Genomic DNA, 16,323 nt, shown 5'->3' on the forward strand with positions numbered 1-16,323 from the left:
AAATTTCATTACAAAGCTACCAAACGCTTGTGTTTTGTACCACACAGTAGACCGTGCGTTTTATATCCACGATGTGAGTCGGCCATACATCGGGCTCACAATAAAAATAAGGTTACGGACACATTGAGTCTCCTAAAGCCTATACTAGATATATTACCGGCCTATATGGGAGGGTTGTCGCGCGATGATATCTGCTGACCCTTTTTTTGTATTGTCAACCTTAATTTTAGATCGATTCAGTAATTTTTAGATTCGCACGTAATGTTAACTTGTAGGCGAATTTGCAATATTTGCAATTTTAGTTTTTTTTTCATTGTTCTTGTAGGCAGACGAGCATATGGCCCACCTGATTGTGACTGCTTACCGTCGCCCACGGACTTCAGCAATGCCAGGGGCAGAGCCAAGCCGCTGACCACCTTAGCTAAAAAAATACAGAAATCTATTAAGGAATTTGAACGTATTCTTTTGAATCAAACATCTGACTTTTGGTTCGTGATGCCGAGATATTATTTTCACACGATATTTAAGTTATAATGGATTCGGGTTTACTTTTTAATATCGTTTCATATCTATAATATGACTACAGTATGTTAGTGTGGCGTAATGAAACCTCGTTCGTCGAGCTCAAGATTAAATTCTAGTTTCTATTTCGTGGCGATATGGTTTCTCGAACGATCGATACAAAATATCTCAGCCGCCGAACGAACCCTTACTCTCAGCTGTTCACATTTCATCATTTAGTATAATCATTCGCTTTGTTTGACAATGCCTCTGGATATAATCGGAACGGTGCTACTCGATTGATTATTTGTCGACTCGATCGAGTTATTTTCATCCTATTTTCTTAACAGACGAATCTAGATCTAAATGTTAATGTATTCGCTCTGATGGTGAGTGAAAATCAAGAAGGCAATAGTGTCTGCATTTTTTATTTATTGCTTAGTTGGGTGGACGAGCTTACAGCCCACCTGATGTTAGGTGGTTACTGGAACCCATAGACATCCACAACGTAAATGCGCCACCCACCTTGAGTTATAAGTTCTAAGTTCTCAAGTATAGTTACACGGCTGCCCCACCATTCAAACCGAAACGCATTTACTGCTTCTCCGCAGAAATAGGCGGGGTGGTGGTACCTACCCGCGCGGACTCTCTATATACTTATACTATATATACTTCAGATACTTAAATTTCAACTATTTACATTTATAAGCATCTTGGTTTTTTTCTTCTGTTTAATTAAGGAACTTCAAGGGGACTATCAGTCTCTAGAAGATGAGAAAAAAAAAACCAAAAATATATCGACGAATCAAAACATTTCGGAATCTACGTATGATACATAAAGTGTGACAAGTTAGGTGCGCGTGACGACGCGGTTCGCTGCTTTTATGAACCATAGAAGTAACAAAATAACGTAACAATAACAACGGAAAATAGAAAAATCTGATTACGTACCAACTTTTTTTGTATTTAGTTATAGTAGTTTAATTACAGTGACTGATGGGCATGTCAAATTTGAAAATCGTCGAATAAAAAATAAAAATATTAATTTTTTTTTTTTTCACGGACGCCATATTGAAATAATGTTTAAATACATCAAGCCGTTTTGGTAGTAGAAATATAATTAGGCGGACACTCGAAAAAATATATAGACCTTCTGAGACAATTCTGGCCCCAAGACTTAGCATCGCAATATTACTTGCATTTTCATCTCATTCGTCGCCTAGAAAATAAACCACAGAAAATAAACTATAATAAAGTTATTGTGTTAGTTAAATGCTTATACTATCTTTTATAACCGCAGCTTTTCTGTCCAATCACGACAGAGTGAGTTTCAGTTGAGTTATTTTATTGGCTTTGTAGACAGACGAGTATACAGCCCATCTGACGGTAAGTCGCCGTCGCTCATGGACATTAACAATAACAAGGACGCAGCCAAAGTGCTCTCTAACTCAGATTGTGTACAGTACTGTAAAATTTGGTAGTATGCTCCGTATTTTGTATATTTTAAAAGCAAAAACAATTACGTCACATTTCCAGAGAATCTATTGAAGCAGACTTTTAATACTGCGCCCAGAGTCTGTTCAAAGAGTGTGATATTATTGAGAGAAAGACATTCTGGGTTCATATTGTGTGAACAACGTTTGAACAAAGCATCTGTTTGCATTGTATTGAGAGATCAGAAGCCACAGTGTGACCACATTGACATTGACAGTGTGACCACGTTCTCAAGTATTAATGGATAGTGTTATCTATTTTTTTTTATCTTACTTGAAAGATTTTACGAGGGAAACCAATCTGAGTGTACACTAACTAAATCAATCTTAAGAGGTGTTCTCCACGACTTTCTCTGTCCACTAAATATCTATATCGGTATTTTACTGTGCTATGTTGGAGAAGCAAAGCAATAATGTAATCACGAATTACGTAAAAAGTTTTTATTGTACTGCCTTCAGCTACTTAAATTTCAACTATTTACATTTACTAGTGGTAGTCGAAATTCGAATTTAATTAATTGAAATTATAAGTTTGTACACTATTATGATTCTATTGTCAAAGACTACTTCAATACTTCTTTCTTCAATACAAATACTTCTTTCACAGATTTCACCGAGACTACACTTTAGATAAATGTTAATAAATCCAAACATTAATTAATCTATTCTCAATTTGACCACAGACAGCCATAAGAACAGTTTGACAATAAACAAATAGTATGTGACTAGACACACACACGCGTGTCAAGTACATGGTAATGTGTTTAATGTTTTTTTTTATTGATTTAATGTATTTTTTTATGCATAATTTAAAAAACTATTAACATTCTGCACTCCTTCTCTATATTCTCTATAAATGTGGGAAATTTCATACTCCTCCGTCCGCGCAATTTTCGTAACTATAACTTATAGGGGTACAAAGTTTTTGCTTCACGTATTAATATATAGATAAGCATCAAGTATTTTTTCTTCTGTTTATAAATTCAATTAAGGCAGTGGCTTTATTAGGCATTGGTTTGGCTCTGCCCCTGGCATTGCTGACGTCCATGAGCGACAGTAACCACTCACCGTCAGATGTACCGTACGCTCGTCTCCATACAATGGCGATAAAAAAATATAAGATTTTAATTATTCAGTTGTCAGTTCTATATCTTCATGGTCTATATCACTCTAGTCTGGATGGCGCAGCGGATGAGTTTCTTCCCCCTCCCATCAAATAATTAAAAAAGATGCGTGGTGTCGTGGGACACCGGATTGGAACGAAGTTCATTATTATAAAAATATTAATTTTAGGTTCTATTCGAAGTATAAAGAAAATAATTATTCGGGTATACCTACATTTTTTATTATGATTTTTTTATTGATAAAAATAAAATCATAACTACTTTACAAAGTTATCAACTTTATTTTATTGCCGTTGTATGCAGACGAGCATACAACCCATCTGATGGTAAGTGGTCACCGTCGCTCATGGACGTCAGCAATGCCAGGGGCAGAGCCAAGCCGCTACCTACCATTAACCATTAACTACAATGCCTTCGTAGACAAGACCATAATTTTTATAACAATAAGCAACATTTCATCATTGAATCAATTAACCAATCAATCTATCTTCAATAATTATAATTATTACCTTCATTGATTTACTTATCTTGTAATTAGTGTAAATGTAAAGTTGTAAATCTTAGTAATAAGCAACATTATAAGTGAAGTAACATAAATATGCCATTAATTTCCAGGCCCCGAAGACGATCCGGCTCCAGCATCGTGGTGCTGGGCGCTGAGGAGGAGAAACGCCCGCCCCCGGATGACGACAAAGAGATGCTCTCGCTTTCTTCTGATACCGGTTAGTAAAGTTTCATTAAAACACTTCACCAGATGTTAGCAGTTACAAGTGCACTGAGTCCCTTCTAAGAAGGATCGTTTTTAACTTTCACTAGAAGTGGCGACCTCAAGACTCTAGGTGCGCAGTGGCTAGAATCGCCTGATAGTAGTAGATAGAGTAGACCCGCCATTTAAAAAAAAAACTAGGGATTATATCTCGTGCTTACTTTGCACTTGTAGATGGTAATGTGAGGTGTGAACGTAAAAAGACTTGGAGGGATTGTGTGAAATAGAGGATATGCCACAGAAGGGTCTGTGTGCAGAGATGACGTATGATAGACCTGAATGGAAATTGAGGAGAATCCAAGCCGACTTCACGTAGTGGTATAAAGGCAAGAAGAACAAGAATATCTCGGATTTGTCTCATACAATCTACGATAAGAATATCTTCGCGGTTTTGGAAGATTGAGAATGTTTAAATTCATTCGTCAAATATTTATACTTCACCATAATGAGAATAAGATTGACTTAGGTGTCGGACCTATTAACGTATAGCATAGGCCGAATGCTGCCTGACTTAGTACTGCTGAGATACATAGTAATGATGCTATGCGGAGGCCTTATAGTTGAAAATCGCGTATCACATTTCATGGTGCCTCTGACGTGGTTCTAATTTATATTATATATTATAACTTGCTGACTCGGCAGACTTTGTAGTGCCTCAATCGATAAATAAAAGACCTAAACTTTTGTATAAAATAAACTTAAAACAAATAAAAGGAATCCGTCCGACGGGGGACACATCAAAGGGAAAACAAAATTGTTAGTTTTATTTAATTCCGAGCATTTTCATATTTATCTACCTTTTAAACCTTCTCTGGACTTCCAAAAATAATTTAAGACCAAAATTAGCCAAATCTGTCCAGCCCTTCTTGTTGTTTTAACGAGACTAACGAACAGCAATTCATTTTTATATACATAGATAATAAATCAAAGTAACGAAATTGATTTTAGAAATGGACTGATTTAAATCCTAAAACATTATTAGCTTGTTATTTTAGTTCGTCAAAAACCATATTTGACATCACTGTGATGTATGAAACATTCCTTATATTCTATGTTAACCTACTTTCAAATAAAGCGGAGAATAATATAATTCGAAAAAAAAAAGTTACCGGCGACCGTGACAGGACGCTATAGAATTAGTTATTTGTGAAGCTATAGAATTAGGCGTTTTTTGCAAGCCAATTTGAAACAGCGACCTCTGGTAATTAGCCTCGAATTAATTTTATACAATCTCATATAGTAGTTGCAAGTAATTATATACATATATAGTTACAATACTCTTATACATATTATTATTGATTGGTGTTTGTTAACCATTCACGCAAAAACTACTTGACAGGTTTTGATGAAACTACCATGAAATGCGTTGCAACAAAATATTCTACTTCCCTCTGTCCACTGAGTTTTTCGCCGGATCTTCTCAGTGGGTCGCGTTTCTGATCCAGTGGTAGATTCTGCGAAGCACTGTTCTTGCTAGGCCCAGTGTTAGCAACACTCCCGGTTTGAGCCCCGTGAGCTTACCTACACGTCAAGGGGAAGCTGAAATAGCCTCTCAAGGTTATCAGCATAGGTAGGAAAAAAAACCCTGAATCTTATTATAAAAGAAGACCTGAGATTCTATTAATTACAAATATTATTTGTTTTGTTTGAATTTATGAAATCATATTTTTATTACATATTTTTATTACGTCTAATTGAAATACAAGTTATCGTGACCTTACACTTTGTCAGACAATGAAACAAAAAATAAGGAAAATAAATGTAATTAATATGTTTTTTGTTTAGATGTATTCAGTGTACTCCTAAGTCACTGGTTGTTTGTTGAATGAAATGCGTCATTTTGAAATCGCTTTACTGCTACCAAGGATACATTTTAAGGCAGAAGCGCGAGTAGGAGTTCCGCAAGGTTGGAATGAATTAACCGCATCTTTCAAGATAGTAGTATCTACCCGTATGAATCCTCAACGCTGAATCACCGGGGAAAATAGGCTATGATCATCAAAATCCATTAAAGTGATTGAAAAGTCTTGAACTGTACTGAATATTTTGCCGTAGGCAGCGATATGACTGCCTTTGACATTGACTATGACAGACCGATGTACAAGGAGGTCAACCTGATGCATATATACTTTTTTAAGTTAAGGACATCCTCTTACACTCCACACAATCAGACTAAGCGACTTCGAAATATGTGAATGGACAAATATACATAATTGCAGAACAGCTTATCTGATAACGTATTTTATCGAAACATTCTAACAATATACAGTGCAAGGACGTACAGTATTCAAAACTCGATTGGCTGATACTATTTAACAGGCAAATATGAGTTATAAAGAGAGGCATTAATCACTGATTTTTTTTTGTTTCAATTTTTCCATTGCGAATTATGTATTTAATGTCAATGAGTAATGGTGGCGCATTTACGTTGTAGATGTCCATGGGCTCCAGTAACCACTTAACACCAGGCTGTGAGCTCGTCCACACACCTAAGCAATAAAAAAAAAAGATACCCACCCACCCACCTTGAGATATAAGTTCTAAGGTCTCAGTATAGTTACAACGGCTGCCCCAGCCTTCGAAACGAAACACATTACTGCTTCACAGCAGAAATAGGCAGGGTAGTGGTGCCTACCCGTGCAGACTGGCAAGAGGTCCTACCACCAGTAAATAATATAATATATTACAATTTACAAATTTATTTTTTTATTTATTTTTCTTCATTCCAGGTCCCCACCGCGAGATGGCGGTGGATGTGCCGGACAGTTTCATCGCTCGGAACAAAACTCCCCCCCGGTACCCGCCGCCGCGGCCCCCCCAGGTACGTCTCCGTCCGTGCCGGGACGAGGATCCCCTCCTCTCCTCCGGCGGCTCCGGCACCAGTTTCGGCAGTAAACAAAGCACAGTTCAGACCCTCGATCTCTCAGGGCCCAGCTCCGATAACTCGGGTTCGTTCAAGAACGCTATCGAGTTATTGTCCCTGCCCCAGAGTTCCGAAGGTTCGGGGGCCAGTTTTGGAAGCAAAAAAAGCAAGGGCTCCGCAGAGACAGCCAAATGCGGCGACTCTGACAGATCTGATGCGAGCGAACAAAAAATACAACTCCTCATATCGAGCGAGGACGATTCGTTGCTCGATTGCAGAGAAGGGGTCTCGTACTCCGCTAGAACTGACACGGTACTGATTAGAGAGGCGCTGTACGCGTCTTACAAGCTGCCTCCAGGGTTCGATACGACGCCGGTACTGCTCGGGAGGGAGGTGGCCGTCGACGTACCAGATACCTTCGTGCAAATCGTGAAAACAACCCCAAAATATCCAGGAACCGTGGACAGAAAGAGCGTCGCTTTTCAGGTAACGGGCACACCGTGCACCGCATGGGATTCATTCTGGTCACCCGTCCGGGTTCAAGGGTCATAACAGTTCAGTTCATCTACTAATATAGCGGGAACTTTTACTAACAATTTAATTGCATGATTGTGGTGGGAGGGCGATTTGGATTATAACAAAACGCTTTGAAGTTCATATAGGAGATCAGCTAACTTCTTCGTCTTTGGCAAAAGCAAATTAATATTCTTTGAATCTTTGTGAATTTTGTTAGGTTTTTCAAGTGGTAATATTTAAATTAAACAAATGAAATTGCACGTAGTAATAGCACGTAGTTGGTTGTGTAATATTCACAGTCCGATAAAATATAATGAGTAATAAAAGCCATATAATGTAATTCAGGAAATACCATTTTATGTATTAATCATTCTAATTAAATAGAAAGCGCCGGTTGTCTGCTGAGAGAAAACTTTGGTGGACAAATACATACATATTTAAATAGTTAGTAATACCGCAATAACTATCGAGAAAGTATTTTATTTTATGACTGTGCAGCGCCATCTAGTTATATCTTTCTGAACTTAAAAAAATGTTTACCATATTATTTAGATATACACTTTAAATCCTATTCTTCAGTCCATAAACGTCCATCGCTGGACACAGGCTTCCCCCAAGCCTCGCCCGAACGACCGGCTTAAATATCTTGTTTTAAATAATACCTTTATTGAGAAATCATGTACTAAAGTAATTTCGTGGCTGAAATAAGCTACACCATACTTTCATCTACATACATCCGATCGATTACGTCATGTCGTTTTTACCATTGCTCTTCCTGCCCTGAAGACGAGTTCATCCAAACTACCTGGCACCGCTGCTATTCGTCCGCTTTCAGAAATAGTTTGTGCCAAGAACCATTCCTTTTTGGAATGAACTCCCCTCCATGAAATTCTGTGATCAGAGGTCGTCAATGCAAATGCTTGCAAGATTAGGTGTAACACCTAATCAAGTCCTCAAATCTATATCTCAGAAATTGTTGATTGTTTTATTGGACTAAATGACTTTCTGATCCTTCTGATTCAGAAATGAAGCGCTTTAGGGATGCATCCAATCGCTCATCTTATTGTACCGTTATCGACATAAGATTCTACAGGCCTGCTACGACCAAAACCGCCGAATTTGCACTGGTGGTGTTAAGATCTTTGAGGTTCGTCGTTTCTTGGATTCTTTGGGTTCGGTATTCAGTATCAGATACGCTGATGACACGAAATTGCTAGCAACTGGCGAATTAGAAACCTAGGACCTGATTCGACCATTTGGTCGACCATCACAAGAACTTCGTATATCCGATTGTTTTGAATCTTTCTACAGTTTTCGGTTTCGCTTCAGTTAATATATTGGTAAATTAATATTTAAGCGCCTGTGATTTTGAAGACAATAAAAAAAGTTTTTATGAAGCGGGTAGTTTCAAAAAAAACAACGTACTATCAACAAAAGACATTTTTGACTTTTATTGTATTGTAAATATACTGCTTCGTTTTATACATGTGATGGATGTTAAGGAGTGGCAAAGCCATTACGTTATAGCACTCTTTAAAATAAATAAAGACAAAAGGATTTAATGAAATGAAACAAGCCGCTCGGTTAGTGAAAAAAATAAATTAATGCACATAACATTTCGCATTTCGCGATGCGTGACCAGGTTTACGCTAGTTTAAAATAAGGATAGTGACAAAAATCATACGCAACAATATAATCAACAATCATTAATAACATCACGAAACATTTGCTTCTGCACCTAAAACTTTTCTGACTACGGTTCCTTAGATTTGTGGATTTTATTGCTGACGGATGCTATGAACTGAGAGGATTATACAGAGAGTCTGGTGGTTGACTTTGGCTGTTTCTGTAAAGGGTTTGATATCGCATTTGATTAATTGTGTAGTTTTAAAATTGCTTGTCTCGGGTCGTAGATTGAGATACTTTTATTTGTGTTACGTAGTTGGTATTTAAAAATATCTGAATATTTTTTTATAAATGAAAGTGTTTTATAAAAAATGCATGTTCTTATGTATTCATCAACGGTGTGTATCGTGTTAACTAAGAAATTTCACAGTAGAGGAAATTTTACCTTTGAAGATATTTTTTCGTAAAGAATGAAAATCAATGCAGTTTACAATTGAAACTCTAAACATTCATAGAAATTCAATTTTCAAATACTCCCTGATAGTAGTTAGGGCATCTTCCAAATTCATCTACCCGCCTTTGAATTAAAAAAAAATCAAATATTCTAATTTGTTCTAATTCAGATTTCGATTTCATGTTCAGACATTAAGCTATTATTATTGTAGTCTAAGATCTTGAGATATTAGGTTGAGGTATAATAATAGTCTCACCGTAAGACCTGAATGAGTAACTCCCGTGGATAAAATAGGCTAAGTTCTGGAAAGTTCTCGCGGGTTTATAGCATTCTTTGCAACCAGTACTCAAAAAAAGAATTAAGGTGGAGGATAGGAGAAGGCTGATAGATGACGAGGAATTAGTAATTAGTTCGAACTGGTCGGGGCTTTCCAACCGTGCTTTCTGATGAATAGCCGTACAGACTGTGATGTGTCTATGGATCTTATGGGTCCGCAATTGAAATGATGCTCGCGATTGTCCGGGGAATTTGGATAAACTATACACTCCAACTATTATTTATGTCCCTTGATGTATTATTATAGTTTAAGCAGGTATATTGCAAGTAGTGATATATGTTAATAATAGTGATTTTTTTTATGGTCATATGTATAAATATTGTTAAATAATATTGTATTATTTTATAAATGTTTCTAAAATAATTATTTTTTTATAATGTGGGTAGTAATAAAATAGTTTAATGTAAGCTTTAGTAAAAGATACCTACTCTAGTTGATTTACTTACAAATCTTACTAATTCATTTATTTTGTTACTAAATACGATAGTGGTAAAGCTTCAAATGCAAAAAAAAAACAATGTTCTTGGTTTTTTTATGGTACTCCAACGTACAGTATATAGCGCGCTAGTAGTTTTACTAAATTGATGCAATGTACAATAGTAATTACGGTAATGTAATTGAAGTATTTAGTAAAAGATTTACCATCAGATATCTTCGGTTTGCTAATTATAAGAAAAATTTCTACCCACCTTTAATTAAAAATATACTACCCACTCAATGGTGCTAAATGTAGGGCAGGACTGATGATTAAACGTTTTCCAGCAGGTCAATGGCACAGCTAAAACTGCGGCTCCGGCTGTGCCCCCTCGTGAGGTAGCCAGGGACGCCCCTCCTCGACCTCCTGCCCATGATGTCTCTAAAGACCAAGTGGACTCTATAAAGAAGTATCAGGTAAGCGTTTTTTCAAGGCTTTTTTCGTGCGATTTTCCATGGATCCATCTATATGAAAACTGATTTTGAACGTTGAAGATCTTGTATAAGTTGTGTTACGTGAACAAACTAATACAGTACCTATCTTGAAAGTACCAACTGATATTTGTAACTTAACTGATATCTTTAAGTTTTTGAACAGGTAAGTATTTTGTATGAATAAGAAAAGAAAAAAAAATACACATTAGGATATGTAACGTTATTTGTTTATGTGGTGTGAGGTATCGAAATTAATTTCGAAAAACTGGTCTATTGCGAAGAATAGTTTGGAAATCCCTGTTCCAATGGAAGCGGATTCGGGTACGTTGTATCCTATCTATCCTACCTATCATATACGTGATAGTATATTAGTAGACATCAGCGGTATATACCTGATGACCGGGCGTGATTTGTTCCTAGTTATTTATTTCTCTAACGTGGAAGTCGTTTTAGGGATAAGGCTTAATACAACCCTGAATATCAGTGGCCTACTGACGTGTGATACGTACGTCTGACATGGTACGTTTAGGTACGTATAATTAGTCAATGACTAGAGGCCCGGCGTACAGGAAGACGTAAACAATGTGTTCATCAAAGGATAACGATTAGGTTCCGTACACGAGTTAATTTATAAAATACATTTTCAAACACTTGTGTGTGTGTGTGTGTGTGTGTGTGGTGTAAAGTCGAAAGGGGATCCGGACAGGAGATACGATCGCTTCACTTTTCAAATAAACTAATATCCGTGATAGAAAAAGTGGAGAATTTTAATTTGATTCATTTCGATATTTGAATATCGTATTCAGCATTGGATAGTTTATTAATATTATAAACTAGCTGACCCCACAGACTTCTTTGTGCCTCAATTGATAAATAAAAGACCTAAACTTTTGTGTAAAATAAACTTAAAACAAACAAAAGGAGTTCGTCCGACGGGGGACCACATCAAAGGGAAAACAAAATTGTTATTTTTATTTATATTCCGAGCATTTTCATAGTTGTCTACCTTGTAAACCTTCTCTGGACCTCCACAAATAATTCAAGATCAAAATTAATCAAATCGGTCCAGCCGTTCTCGAGTTTTAGCGAGACTAACGAACAGCAATTCATTTTTATATATATAAATTGTGTGTGGGTGTGTAAATTTTTTATTGTAACTGTGTGTAAATTGTCTCCTCCACAATTAAATAGAAGCTCTTCGAAGCAATTACACTGCAACTTTATTTGTCTTCCTTAGACAGAGAGATAGAACACTAAATTATAACCAAGCACAGTTGGAGGCAAAATGTACTACTAAAAAAATTAAACTAAAATACTAAAGTAATAATAAAACACATTTTTTTTCTTGTCTATTTTTCCTGTGAGGAATTGATCTAGAAAATACTAGGTAATTATTTAACTTTTGGTGACAACGAGCGGTTATGGGGGATACAATGTGTACCTGCTGTGGTCAGCGTGTTAGCTTTTCAGGGCTGTCACAATATGAGATAAAACTGTAGATTGGGGGGAACCGAGATCCTTTCCAAATCCAACACAAATTTTCAATGGTTTTTCTTAGGGTAACACCAATAAAATTGAGATTAAAATGGTTCTAGAGGCTTACATTTTGATATAATAATATGATGCGTTATTATACATAGTTCATTACAAAATATACACAAAAACTGAAAAAACTAGCTTGACCCGATTCACCTTAGCTTTGGGGTGAATCAGGATACGTATGGGGACATTACAGTTTTTCGAAAGCGCTGACACTATTTAGTTCTTAGGTAGTACCTTAGGTACTTTAGGTAATTCACTTTTTTAATATCTTTAATGAGTTACAAATTTTTGATGACTAAATTAAACTATTTCATACTCTTAAAAGTAATTTTCAGTTCAACAAAGTTAAATTTAACAACTCAACAAAAGTATTGTGACATCCCAGATTTGTCCCTATTCTAACTCTAGTGTCTATTCCCCCCAATCTACTGTATAAATGTTAGTTTTTAAGGTACTCTGATAGTCGACAAAAATACACACGAGGCATTCTGTGAACCTATACGGGTAGATACCCACATATTTTGTATATTGCTTTCCGGAAACAATCATGCGTAGCCACTCGAAAGATCTGAAAGCCTATTTATCATATCAACAAGTTGATAATTTAAACAAATGTGTTAAGCTGGACAGAATAATTTACATTGCACACCACAGTAAACTCATAAAAAAGTCTCATAAAAAAACTCATAATAATATTTTGAGTTGACTCAAAATAATATAAGGGTTTTCAAGACTTTGGCACGTACACAGTGAAAGTCGATGTTTAAAAAAAAACGATTTGAGAGGAACCGGCCGCATCTACAATAAAAAAATTGAAAGAATGCAATTATTACACACGTAAAAGTAACGTTGGATATATTACATAAAAACAACACGAAAACTGGTTTTAATAGTAACGCAACAACTTACGATCTGCTCTTTTGAAACAAAAATGTCTTTTACGTGGATTAATTAAATCAATAAGGTCGGATGTGGCATATTGGTTTTTACACCAGTATGAGGATTGATATTTACACGATAGTTGTAATATTTTATTTGGTTAATAATTTAATGCACTAAAACGCTTCCCTGTTTTTATCGTTTAGTAATTTATTAAAGTATGTTATGCTTATTTTTAATAAACTTTCTGAATTTACACGTTACTTCAAATCATAATACATACTATTTTTTTACATATTCTGTTTTTATATGTTTGCATGTTTTATACAAGCTGCTCTATGGAAAGGCATCTAAGGATTTTTCCACGAAAAATATCAAAAAATTGTTTCTAGAAATCTCTTTTGCTATGAAACATCTGGTTTTCGAATTCACTTTGCGATGTTTCTGGTATTCCATCCCGTATTATCCTTCTTTAAAGGGAGTTATAAAGGAATCTTCAGCAGCAAGCAGCAATTTCGCCGTTCCCCTTACATTGCTGATGTCCATGAGCGATGTCTGTAGTCCATTATAAGGTAACTCGCATACATCGAGTTCTCTAAAAGCCATTTTCGGTATACAGAGTTTTTTTTTAAATGAACTTTCATAAATTATGGTAAAATGAAAATTGCACCACCCGAAGTTCTTAGATGAAAACACGTTCTTTACATTTTAGACGAACATTCAGTTGAAGCATTTCAATTACTTACTGCCGAAACGAGATCAAAACGACTTCAATGACGCTAATTAATTCCGTTTTACGTATGAAAAACGGAAGGCCTTACAGTCTTTACATTTAATCTTTAAATACAGGCGTCCCCGCATTTGGAATTTCGCTTAATTAACAAACCCTCGACGAATATAGCACTGGTAGGTGGACAAACAAAAACAAATATTTATATTTGCAAACACGAAGTCTTTGTCCGTTTTCCGTCCGACTACGGACGGTTTCTAAATCTAATATCTAAGTATGTAGGTTTTTTTAATACAAATATATATTTTAAAATATATTTATAAAAATAACTTAAACCATAAGCATTGTATACAGAATAATGAAGACGGAAACTCTTTTGCCGTGTGCGTGTCATGAAACAGTAGGCCATCGGTTATATATTATAGCTTAACTCTTATCTTAAAAATAGATATTAACGCGAATCAGATTTTTGCCAGATTTAGTTTACTTGTGGATGCGATTGATAAACTCTATTAATGGTATTTAGTAATCCATTTTTATTGGCATTAAAGTACCAGTAGAACTCCCAATTGCGCTAGAAATAAATCATTTGGAAGTTCTGAACAGTGTGCTTAGTGCGAGTTTTTTAAAGTTCTCGATAGCGTAAAAGCTAACTCAAATTTGTACGCAGTTGCAACAGTGCCCCTAGTGGCAAACGTAGACAAACGTTCCAACTCCATACAAATTTGAGTTAACTTATACGTTATCGAGAATGTTAAAAACTCGCACTAAGCACACAGATAGAACAATACTTCACGCCTACTCCGTAATCTCTGGCCGCAATTACCAGCTACTTGTACTTAAATTCGTGCCGGTGAGGACCATTACTTACAATAATTTAATATCTTGAATATGATATGCCTTTAAACTTGTGTATCTTCGAAGGCAAAAAAAGTAATCTATTTTCCGTGTGATACAAATTGCTTAAGATGATCTCATCCCTAAAAGGAGACCCTTATGTCGATGCATTATAAGAGTAAAATACATTCCTACTACCCAGTGATATCAATTTTGCCAATTGAGATTAGGCTCTGGAATTAGCTTCCTTTTGTGGTATTTAGCCACCGTCATCACACGTCTGTAATGAGACAATGGTTGTGTCACGCGCGGCATCTGTGTAACGGAAGGTGATGTATGTCTGCTTGAGACGTAAGCCAGTTTCGGCAATATTTGTTTTATCTCGTATTTATTTCGGGTCTATAAATATTACATAATTATAAAGATTCATAAAGATAAGTAATAAGTGAATTTTCGAATACATTTATACCACATCCGTCGAGCACACTTGTTTTAGGTTTCGTAATTTCAAGTTTTAGTTTGCAATAGGGCGGGCCGCGCGGCCGGTTCGCGCCAAGTCGAACGGCCGCGATTCCTAGTCCCTCGCTTACTTTCGTCTCGGTTTGACGTACGTCGGACTCCGCAGTGTCATTCTCAAACGTGACAGCGACGTTTTGTTTTTCTTTCAATAATCGTGTTTATATTTAGCGAATGGTTTTCGAAAAATAGTGCCTATATTGTGTAAAAAAATATTAATGTGTTATAATTAATTCCTTTTTAAAAAATTTGTTGTTTGGTTGTCAATGTTGACCAAGTGTCCAAGTCTGATTGGGTAAATGATAATTAATAATTGAATGGTATTTTTATGTTCGTGTGTTTAATGGTAAAAGTGACGATCGTGTTTGGATTTGTTTTTAACAGTTTTGAGCGAATCGACAATTGCTTAAGAATTAGCGCCTTCAACAACTTTGTAAAACGGGTATATTTATTTTAAAATTAACCTAACATTCAACATACAGTTCAGTGAAATAATTAATAGAATTTTTCCGCGTTTAGCTCTTTCACGAAATATTATTGCGATCCAAGAGAACTGGAATTTAATTTAAGGTTATATGAAATTTGTTTAATTTTTTCTCAACCTATTTTGTATGTGATCGAATGGTTTTTGTATCATACGATCGTTATTTCTTACAGAACACAAAAACAAATCATTATTATATTGTGAAAAATAACGGAAGGTTTTTTTTTATAATTTAAATTTTGGTTATTGTGAGTCATTTATAATGTAAGCGTCACAAAACAATTAACCTTGTCGCCAACATGTACCGTATATACCTATCGCGTACAGGTATATAGCGTGATTGATTTTCACGTTCAACCACAACGATTATTCTACATTACTGTTTTGATATTACGAAGTATTTTTCTGTTAGGTACATATTTTCCTATACAGCGTAATCGAAGAATCTCTGAAAACCAAACTAACAGTGACGCTCTGTTTATTTTAAGGACACTAAAACATTATAAATAATTCGATTGCATAATTACGCGCAATGGAAGACAAACAGAAAACACATGACGCATGGGGTCAGCGGCTTCAATACTGTTGTATTGAGGTACGCTTTTGTTTCACGAAATATGTATGACATAAGTATTTAATATTAGCTAATCAAACCGTTACATGCTGAGTAATCGAATGCAAAAAAGTGAAAAATATGTTGACAAATTGATGAGTTTTGAATCTAAGCGCCTGTATTGACATTTTGT

General features: G+C 35.7%; 1 protein-coding gene across 5 annotated transcripts in view; it reads left to right on the forward strand.

Moving 5' to 3' along the window:
- The window catches only part of LOC101742023 (protein PALS1), a 185,597-nt gene that overhangs the window by 106,684 nt on the left and 62,590 nt on the right, over positions 1-16,323 (forward strand). For 2 of the 5 annotated variants that reach the window (XM_038017128.2, XM_038017130.2), the window contains exons 6-8: positions 3,734-3,840; positions 6,614-7,233; positions 10,443-10,571. In XM_038017128.2, the coding sequence (XP_037873056.1) occupies positions 3,734-3,840; positions 6,614-7,233; positions 10,443-10,571 (856 nt within the window). The remainder of the gene's footprint in view (positions 1-3,733; positions 3,841-6,613; positions 7,234-10,442; positions 10,572-16,323) is intronic. The other 3 variants (XM_038017129.2, XM_038017132.1, XM_038017133.1) reach the window with 3 other exon arrangements.

Source organism: Bombyx mori, chromosome 18 (genome assembly GCF_030269925.1).
Source record: "Bombyx mori chromosome 18, ASM3026992v2".
NCBI lineage: Eukaryota > Metazoa > Arthropoda > Insecta > Lepidoptera > Bombycidae > Bombyx > Bombyx mori.